Here is a 10106-nt window from a genome sequence, read left to right on the forward strand (position 1 = left end):
CCACCGGTGTTCACGTCCATTTGTCATTAGTCACAGCAGGCGCGGAGACGGGCGGGCTCGGCAGGTGTGGAGTGTGAAGTACGGGACATGGCAAGAGCTGGTGTAAAGTGTGAACTCACCGAGTGACCTTCTTGTTTCTTAAGGCTTTGGCACCAGCTGACTCTGCAAGTTTTGGACTTTGTTCAGGACCCTTGCTTTGCCCAAGGAGATGGACTCATCAAGGTGAAGTGCTTGATTGTTGCCAGGGGTTTTATCTTTCCATAGCAAAACCAAATGATGGTATTTTTTTTACTAGCGAAAAATAAGCAGTCTGTGACTTGTCTCTGGAGAATTATTAAGCTAGGTGAATTCAGCTTTCTGGGGTTTATGAGCTAGATGTGATTGTGCAGTATGAAAATTTTGCTCAAATTAAATGTGTCGATTTTAGAGGCTTCAAAATTATTCTTTAATTTTATTCACTTTTGTTTTGGGGGGGAGAGAGAGCCTTTTTCTTTCCCTTTTGTAACAGGGCGTTTACAGCTGCAAGTGTAGGATTGTCAGGTGTTTACAAATACTTCAAGGTATTCGGTGGGGTGTTTCACCCACTGTCTGGGAGGTTCTTCCACTTATGAAGATAATTGTCTGTATGCTACAGGTAATCGTGTACTTTCGTGCTCCTTTGTGGTTTTAGGTTAACATTCAGTTTCTGAGGAGTAGTTATTTCCATGATAAAGTGCCATGGGTTTCTAGAGACGGTCTCTTTCCCAAACGTCTGCAAGGAGATACTGGAAAGCTTTAGGCCCGTGCTTATTGTACAGCGACAACTGAAGACATACACCAGGCCAGCCTGTAGGAGGGCGGTGTTGTGCCGTAGTGCCTGCTAGCTTGTGAGTTTCTTGAATCACTCCTTGCAGTTGGAAGGAGGCTGCAGAGATAGAATTATCTAAAATGAGCAATTTTGGGGTCTTGGATTCTGTACAGCGTAGACATTTCTGTACTGGATGCCCACTACTTTGTTGGAAGAATGAATTGGAATACAGTGAAAAGCGAGTGTCGTAGATGAAACGAAATATCCTTTTGCCCTGACTGTCGATATCTTTGTGCCTACAGCTGTATGAGAACTTCATCAGTGAGTTTGAACACAGGTGAGTTCGGTTGCCTGGAAGTTTTTAGGTAACCTGCTGCTGATTGAGACTGTTCTGACCATGAGCCTTTTGTTCTAGGGTGAACCCCTTGTCCCTGGTAGAAATCATTCTCCATGTAGTCAGACAGATGACAGGTAAGCGTCCTTCCCTGTTACAGTATTTTGAAGCAACTGATGCCTGTGAAATTTGACTAGTTAATAGTAACAGCTAAATCTTCAATGTTAAGCTATTGTCTTTCTGGTGTATTGAAACGGGAAAGCTCTGACTCAAAAAGCTTATAATTGCTGCTCATAGAGTAGCAGGTCCGCTGCTCTGCTAGAGAAATGGCTGATGCGCAGAAGGCCCGGCCTACGGTAGTAGCACCTTTTGAAGGTGGAGCAGTACGCTATAGAAAAAATATATTCCAGTCTTCATGAGTCCAGTAAAAGGATATATTTCTAGGTTGAGATTTTAGTTTCATGGGAATTCCTGATATTGCTGCTTTTTTTTTTTTTTTTTTTCCCCTCTACTTCAGATCCCAATGTGGCCCTTACTTTTCTGGAAAAGACTCGAGAAAAGGTATTTTTGAAACTGCTCTCTCTGATAGTCCACCTGCAGGAATCGTTTTGCATATGAGCATATATGGTATAGCTGAAGAGGCAGATATGTGTATGTTGAAACCTGCGCTGGAGAATGCCTACTCCTTTTCACAGCAAACAACTCTGTATTTTAATGCGGGAACATGGTAACAAATGAAATGTAACCAACGCAGTCTAGGTTTCAAGAGCCTACCTGGCTGCAAGGGTAGCACTCTCTGAACATGTATCTTTGCGTAACTGCAGGTAAAAAGCAGTGATGAAGCTGTCATCTTGTGTAAAACGGCCATTGGGGCGCTCAAGCTGAACATTGGAGACCTGCAGGTTACCAAGGTGAGGGGGTGACTTGAATAGTTCGAGTGTTTGGATATTTTGGAGCACTGTGACGCACTTCAGCAGTTACTACAGCATGGACCTGCCTGTGTCTGTGCTTCAGTTTTGAATGAGAAGATGATAAATTTGCAGCTTGTGGGGTTTCCAGGAAGACCCGTGGTTCTGCTGTACATCTTGTAGGCCATAAAAGCGCATGTGTAGTATTTACGGCCAAATCTCTGACGTTTCAGTAAGGTTCTGATGCATATAGCCTTTGAGGTGCTGTTGCTTGTGGGTGCCTTGCAGCGGATTGCTGCAGCTGTTGGTGTGCAGAGCGCAGGCGAGAGGGGGGAAAAAATATCTCGATATATTCCAGTGCAGAGCTTAGAGGGCCTCATGAATTCAACAGCGTACGTGCTGCTTGTTGGCGAGCGCTAACGGTGACTGAATTGGTGTATCATTTCCTGTGCTAAGCATGTTGTTTATTTCATCTCTTGGCTTTTTTTAGAACCATGTCTTAAACCTAAGATGAGGGGTTTTTTCTATGCAGTGCAGCTTTATGGCTCTTAGAGCACGTACAAAGCTTGTTGGGTTTGGTGGGTATAAGCATGTATAAAAGGTGTGTATGTGTATAAGTGTAGCCACAGGGTTGGTTTGGTGTTTGTTTTTTGTTTTTTGGTTTTTTTTAACCTGATTACTATGTAAAGGGAGAATGCCATTGCTTTATTTTTAATGCTGTGGTAGTGGCTTTGACTGTGGTCTCATCTGCTTTACTGCTGCGTGGATGTTACTTCTGGACCACACAAGACTGCTGTACCGCGTAGAGGGTGCGCTGCCAGGCTGGGCGCACGGGGGTGTGGGAGCTGTACCTTCGCCTGTAACAAACAGGTTTTCACCCTCCTCTAGGAGACCATTGAGGAGGTTGAGGAGATGCTCAACAATCTGCCTGGGGTGACTTCAGTTCACAGCCGCTTCTATGACCTCTCCAGCAAGTACTACCAGACGATTGGGAACCACGCCTCGTACTATAAGGATGCTCTGCGGTTTCTGGGTTGCATTGATGTTAAAGATCTGCCGGGTAACTCCTCCCTTGCCAAGCGCAGGAAGTCCCAGTTTTCATTCTCTGTTTTATCGCTTCAATCTGAATAAATGCACTGGCAGAGAACAGGTTTTCTCAACGGCACTTTGAATCTGCCGTAGCCGGGCCAGGATCTAGCTAGAAAGAGGAGGAGCCCACAAGAAGAATGGCCGAGGAGGATTCTGCTCCTAAGCTGTGTTGAGGTGATGGGAGGGGGAACTACGCCCACCAGCAGGGATAGTTTGTTCTAGTTCCCAAAAATCTTCAATGTAGATTCAAAAAGTGGCCTTCTTGTGCTGCTGCTGTGGTTACTGCAGGCTTCTCAATTTCAGGCTTGGGGGAGGATGAGAAGGAGGGCTGAGAAGGATTTAATACAGGCACAGAGAGGAGGGTGAGGGAGGGGTTGATGCCGCTTAGACTGCTGCTTCATCCAGACTGGTTTTGTTGATTGGGGTTTTTTGGTTGTGGGTTTTCTTTCTGTTTTTTCAGTATCAGAGCAGCAGGAGAGAGCCTTTACCCTGGGACTGGCAGGGCTCTTGGGAGAAGGCGTTTATAACTTTGGGGAGCTGGTAAGTTGATGCGCCGTTGCTTCACTTGAGTATCAGGAATTGATTTTACCCTGTTAACACTGTCCTGCCTGGTTTCTGCAGCTCATGCACCCTGTCCTGGAGTCCCTGAGAAACACTGATCGGCAGTGGCTGATTGACACACTTTATGCCTTCAACAGTGGTAATGTAGAGACATTTCAGGCTTTGAAGTCGGCGTGGGGTCAGCAGGTGAGTGAACGAGTTGCTGTGTTGCTTAAGGCCTACCTCAGCATTTACAGTGGACACTTAGGTTCTGTGGGCATTTAGCTTAAGAATTCCTGACTCTGGTGCGTTGCTATAATTTTAATCATAGCAGAGCACTGTTTCTTTCACCTTCATATGCATCATTAGTTTTATTTTGGCTTCCCTCTGTCTGGTTGATTGAAAGAAGTAAAGAGAAATCTCTTGTGATCCAAAGGGAAAGCAGATGAAAACGTGATGCGGTCCTGCACAGGAAGATAATCACTGATTTAGTTTCTATAATACCATTCACTCCCAGTACTAAACTGCTTCCAATGTGAAATAGTGGGTTTCCCTTGTGTTCTAAGAGGTTTGAGGAAAACGGTAGTGTTGGATATCAACTCTACTGGCTATACCAGAAATTATTGACATAGTGGTAATTTACAGGTGGACTTGTACGGCCGCTTGTGCGAGGCTGTGGCGCTTGGTAAAAGGTTGTCTGTCTTGTGAAGTGCTGCATATAATTGTGCAGTTCTTATAACTCGTTTTATGGAACCAGTACCAGGTAGTGGGTGGGTTGTAACGGCTTCTTCCCTCGTAAATGAGGGCAGTGGGTCCCCGTGTGGCTTACTCCTGTGTGTAGCGTGCTGCTCTCCCCCGGGAGGATGGGGGAAAAGTAATAATGAACTTACGTGTTCCGTTCGTCCCATTACAGCCCGATCTGGCTGCTAATGAAGCACTTCTGCTGCAGAAGATTCAGCTGTTGTGTCTTATGGAGGTGAGCTGAGAGCTGTGATGTGTTAGATGTGGGAAACGGAGAGGGGCTGCCCCAACCACCTCTTGGTGGGGGTAGCGCTGTTAAATACTCTGTCCTCTGCTGCCTGCGTTGCTTCGCTCCTCGGGCGGAAACTCGCGGGTATAAATAGCTGACTGCAACTTGTGCCCCTAGGGGGTGCCAGAAGGCAAGTACTGCCGGGCGAAAAAGCCGTGTGCTGTGCTGCTTCTTTGCAATTTCGAGGGTGTGCTCTTCCAGGCAGGATATGGGGGCGGGGACAAAAGAGCAAGCTTTGTATCTTGAGGAGGGTATCTGAAATGATAACTCTGTTTTAGAAACCTTTTGTTATACTAGAACACCGTTAAAATCTGAACTTCCTAAGGATTGAAAATCATTTCCCTGATAGGTAACCCTAAATGTTGAAACAGTTCGTTTCCTGTCACTTGAAGGCTTTGGCTGTGTTCTTATCAAATAACACTGGTGTATAAACCTCCTTGACCCTGGGTCTTTTTCAAAACCTTAAGTATTGAATTGTCTGGGGCATAACGCGTATTTATACACACCCACATACCAATATGTGTGTATGTTAACGTGTATATATATTCCACTCCTAGTGTTTTACTGTGAAGGAGTTTTACCACCTATAGGCACTGTGTTATCTCAGGGATTTGATACGTGCTGAGGCATTTCAACACAGCTTGATCTGCTTTATTTGGAGATTATGGTGTTGCCTAGGAAATCTGCTGCTGGGAGCAGCAAGGTGTGTGTGGAGCAGGGAGGGGTACTGCTTCTTTCTGCTGATGTAAATGCGTTTTTCTTTGAAGCATTTTGATTAAATATGAGAAACGCAGTTGCTACTGCAGCGTGAGAGCTCAGCAGGGCAGTACGAGGGAAGCTGTGTGCACTGTTGGAAGAAAACCCAACTGTGTGGGATTTATTTTTTTGTTTTGTTTACTTGAATTCAGATGACTTTCACCCGACCGGCCAATCACAGACAGCTCACTTTTGAAGAGATTGCTAAGAGTGCCAAAGTCACTGTGAATGAGGTGAGTTCTGGTTTAGACAAACTTATTAATGTCTAAGTTGTGAAGATCTACAAGTGTCTGGATAGACCTACTCCTGTAGCTGAACACGCAGTAGAAATGTTCTCCCCTGTTGTGCATTTGGAGAACTTTTTTGCCTTTTTAAGGAGGAGTTAACTGCTTGGTGCTCCTGCTTCTTGCGAAATGAATTTTTGAAGATTTTTAGCCATAGTCTGAAGTTGGAAGAGGGCTGTGTCGGTAATCTGTTCCCACCTGCTCTGGAAAGCAGGCCTTTGGATTGGGTTATGCAGGGCCCGGCCAAGCCCTCCTGAGTCTTTCCAGCGAGGGGAAATGTCACCGATGTTTAATTTTTCTCACGGTGAAGAATTTTCTTCTGTTATCCAGATGGAATCCCTCCTAAAGCAAATCCTGCCTGTGGTCTCTTGTCCTTTCACTGTTTATCCTTCTGAAAACGGTACCTCTTCTCCTCTGTGTTACCGCCTTTTAGGTGTGGGAAGGCTGTGGTGAGGTGTCCCTGAGCTGCCGCTTACCTAGGCTGAACAAAGAAAATTTCATCGTAATGCCAAGTTCTCAGCCTCCTAATCTTGGTGGCCCTTCGCTAGACTCTCTCTCCCGTTTTGCAGTGCCCCCCCTTAAGCTGAAAAGGGGTGATGCAAAACTGGACAGGGTGGTGCGGGTACGCCACGAGCGGAGTACCCTCATCCCTTGACCTGCTGTGTTCTTGTCGGTGCGGACCGGGACACAGTTCCCCTTCGTTGCTCGAGGGACGCACCCCTGGCTCTTGGGCAGTTTGCTGTCCCCCCCGACTCTGCTCCTTTCCGTCAGAGTGTACTCTGAGTGTATGCAGAGCGTTCCGCAGGCAGAGCCCCCTCGGGGCTGTTGCCTGGGGTCGTTCGATCTCGGGTGCAGGACTCTGTGTGTATCTTCACTGTGCTTCATGGGACTGGCGTTAGCCCAATCTATTGAGGTCTCTTCGTGGTAGCTCTTATTTCCAGCACGCCCACCTCTCCCTGCCGCTTGGGTGTCATCTGTGAAACTGTCGTCCAGCCAGCTTAAAGATAATGAAGCAGTGTCAGACCCAGTGTCAACCCCCGAGGATGCTACTCGGGACCGGCTGCTTGTTCGGCTTCAAGCCACTAACCACTACCGTTTGAGCTCGGCAGTCTAGCAGGCTTTGCATTCACCTTGTGGTCTTTCTGTGCATTCTGTAGCTTACGAACTTGTCAACGAGGATGTGGTAGAAGGTCTTGTTTAGCACTTGGCTAAAAGAAGGGTACAGGGCACCTACAGCACTCTGAGCGCAGAGCAAGTTATTTAGTTTAAAAAGGCAATAGTATTGGTTGAGCATATCTTACCCATGGTAAATCCATGTTGACTTTTTCCAATTACCTTGTTCTTCCTGGGATTTTGGAGAAAAGAAAAGAAATCTGCTCTTGGGGGAGGGAAATCTCTTCTGTATATTTAGACGTTGAGTCTCAAAGCAGTGTTATAACCTAAAAGAGGATGGGTGTGAGAGGCTGCAGCTGCTCTTGGTTTTGTTGTGTGCAGTAAACAGTCTCCCACAAGCTAGTGCCATTTCAAGGTTTTATTCATCTCGGGGGAAACTGGGTGATTCTCAATTGTTTCCTTGAATTGTTATTTTTGATTTTTAGGTGGAACTGCTGGTGATGAAGGCGCTCTCGGTAGGCTTGGTAAAGGGCAGTATTGATGAAGTTGATAAGAAGGTGCACATGACATGGGTACAACCACGCGTGTTGGATCTACAACAGGTAACGACCAGCTTGAATATTAAGGCAGTACTGCCTTGCTTTCTTGTGTGAGGTGACCTAGAAATTGAAATAAGAACTGCGAAGGGTCACTGTCTGAGAATTAGTCTCCTTAGCGCTTCTTGAAGATGCTCAGGGAATGAGGACGTACATCAGCTTTTCCTCATTCCTTTCTACGTTGCTGCCTTTAGCTCTTACCTTGGGTATATGGTGCATTTTGTGTCTGTGGGCTGCACTAAGTAGTTAGAAACCTGTCAGGAGATAAAATAGGATTTTAGTGACCATTCCCTCTGAAAGCCGCACAAACCACCATAAACCACAAGTGCGATGACAGTTTTCCAGAAGGATGCAGGCATCCGTGTGGCTGCTGCAAGCCTAAATGTGTGAAACAAAATCCTGGGGTTTCTGGGTTGTAGGTGGCGCAGTTGTCTTGAGAAGTTCAGAGTGACAAAGGTGAAACTTCTTAAGTTCATCCCTGTAATGTTTTAGGAGACTGTATAGGGGGGTCTTTACCTTTAAAAAAAAAAAAAATTAGTACATGGAACACTAGCTGCAAACAATTCCTTTTGTGCATTGCGATTTAACTTTAAACATTGCCGGTTTGATGGTGAAAGACGTTAAGTAGCATCTTTTCTAGGTGTATGAGGTTTTGAGAAGCTGGTTGGGATCTCAAGGGTTTGTCCTTGAAGCTGACTATCGGTATTTCCCGTAGATGAGGCGTTAAAGTTCTTGTGGGCTTGCCTTGCAGATCAAAGGAATGAAAGACCGCCTGGAGTTCTGGTGCACGGATGTGAGGAGCATGGAGATGTTGGTGGAGCACCAAGCTCATGACATCCTAACATAGAGGACTTGCACTACCCCGGGAGAGTAATTTCTACTGCTGCTGACGCCGGCGGCACTCAGACCACTGACTCTGTACTGAATTATATTGAAGGGGGGTGGGTGGGCAGAGGGGAGAGCAGCTTTTTGACGCTTGTTCGGAGGAGTAAGTGGCCTTTTGCTGTGTAACCCTTTGGTGCTTGGAGTCAAGATTTCCCTATGCGCTAACATTAGTGGCACTGACCACGAGAGCTCCCATCCTGCTCTCATGAAAGGAGAGCAGAGGCTCCGCAGTGGTTGATTTATCAGTCTTGTTATCACACTTCTGTGGGAGGATGTGGTGCTGGTTGCGTGTTAGAGGAGCGGAGGCTGTTTTCTGGGAAAGGGGGCAGCGGAAGCTCCTTTGTGAAAACGTGCTAGAGAGGTGCCTGACCCGTGCGTGGTCCTGCTCAGCGGTGTTGGCCTTAGGAGACGTGCCCTTCCCGGCAGCCCCTCTCCCCTGCCCCGGCCCCTGCCCAAAGGCAGCACTACTGAAATCGGCTTCTCCTTTTGCCCTCTTCCTCCACAACCCCTCCTCCTCATCTGCAGTAGTGGGAGTGTTTACTCCATCAAAGGGTTTTTTCCAGGATTACCGTTTAGTGGATGTGTTTTTATATACTTTTGGGGGTGGTTGTCTTTTACGAACACGTGCTAAAGTGAGGTGCGGCAGTATTGCTGGAATAAACTTCTCTGCCTTCCCTTTTCTGTAGTTCTGTGTTTGCTGTCTTCGTAACTTGCAGTTGAGCCTCAGATCGTTTAAAAATACGCTTCCTTATAAGTTCATGTTACAAAACCCCCCCTGTCCACCAACAACGCAGATTTAAACAGTCTGATCATCACCAGTGGGATTAGTATCTGGTTTACTTTACGTTGTGCTTTATTGTCAAGTTCCTTTCTTTCGTGGGAGGCTGTGGGCCTGACACCTTTTCTCAGGTCAAGTAAACATTACTGATGGAAAACACCTAAATAAGGCCTGAGACAGCAATTTCTGTTCTCCTTTTGCCTCTTCACAACTGCCACTATAAAAGCTTTCTGTAACGTAAGTGTTTTGCTCTACTGCTGCTGTGATGTCCTTGTAGGGATGGAAGATGATGGTGCGCATCGAGAGTTTGAAACAAATGCAGGTCTGAGCTGAGGGCTACCTCCAAGTATCCATGTGGATCGGGAAAGGTTTCCTTTATTTCACAGTTGAGGACAGGAAGAGGGCTTCAAAAAGCGCAGTCTCCTTAGTCGTGTCATGTCACGGCATGTTAGGAGTAAAGGGAATGCCAGCCGCGGGGCTGCACTCACTTTGGGTGAGTGTCAAAAAGCCCTGCAGCCTTACTGTTGGAAGGGCACTAAGTCCTCTCCGAGAGTCCTTTGAGAGCCCTCTTGCCCTGTGGGGAGCGCTGGTTTGTAGGTAAACCTCTGAGCAGCTCTCTGCAGTGAGGGTGGAGATCTGCGGTCTAAGTGAATTAGGACAGTCGTTTTGGGGCCTTCCCAAGGTACCTGGAAGTATTGTTTGGCACCCAAACCTTCCCGTGTGCCAGCAAGTGCTGGCTGGCTGCTTCCCTAACACAAATAACTTGGGAAATTTGGTGTGTAAACCAAATCTGGGGGGTGGAGAGGTTCTTCATGCAGGAAGAAGAGTCCGACGTGCAGCACCCAGACTGCAGACCACTTCACATGTCACTCACAGCCTTTGAGTATTTCCCTGCTAGCAATATAACTTGATTGTTGCTTCCTTGCTAGCGCTGAGTGGTTCCTTGGTGTCTGCCCTGCGCTGCCACTGTGCAAGGTAGAAGCTGGAGTGGGAAATAGGCGTCCCT

The 10106-nt window shown here is 46.8% G+C and overlaps 1 protein-coding gene across 1 annotated transcript in view; it reads left to right on the forward strand.

The window, feature by feature from the left end:
* Nucleotides 1–8999, forward strand: part of PSMD13 (proteasome (prosome, macropain) 26S subunit, non-ATPase, 13) — an 11633-nt gene extending 2634 nt beyond the window's left edge. The window contains exons 2-13 of the mRNA XM_009880570.1: nucleotides 144–222; nucleotides 1090–1124; nucleotides 1203–1258; nucleotides 1639–1682; nucleotides 1946–2032; nucleotides 2918–3089; nucleotides 3579–3658; nucleotides 3740–3865; nucleotides 4572–4634; nucleotides 5597–5677; nucleotides 7327–7443; nucleotides 8189–8999. Coding sequence (XP_009878872.1) covers nucleotides 144–222; nucleotides 1090–1124; nucleotides 1203–1258; nucleotides 1639–1682; nucleotides 1946–2032; nucleotides 2918–3089; nucleotides 3579–3658; nucleotides 3740–3865; nucleotides 4572–4634; nucleotides 5597–5677; nucleotides 7327–7443; nucleotides 8189–8284 — 1036 coding nt within the window. The 3' untranslated portion in view covers nucleotides 8285–8999. The remainder of the gene's footprint in view (nucleotides 1–143; nucleotides 223–1089; nucleotides 1125–1202; nucleotides 1259–1638; nucleotides 1683–1945; nucleotides 2033–2917; nucleotides 3090–3578; nucleotides 3659–3739; nucleotides 3866–4571; nucleotides 4635–5596; nucleotides 5678–7326; nucleotides 7444–8188) is intronic.
* Nucleotides 9000–10106: the final 1107 nt, after the last annotated feature.

This window comes from Charadrius vociferus, unplaced genomic scaffold, assembly GCF_000708025.1.
Source record: "Charadrius vociferus isolate BGI_N301 unplaced genomic scaffold, ASM70802v2 scaffold843, whole genome shotgun sequence".
NCBI classification, from domain to species: Eukaryota; Metazoa; Chordata; class Aves; order Charadriiformes; family Charadriidae; genus Charadrius; species Charadrius vociferus.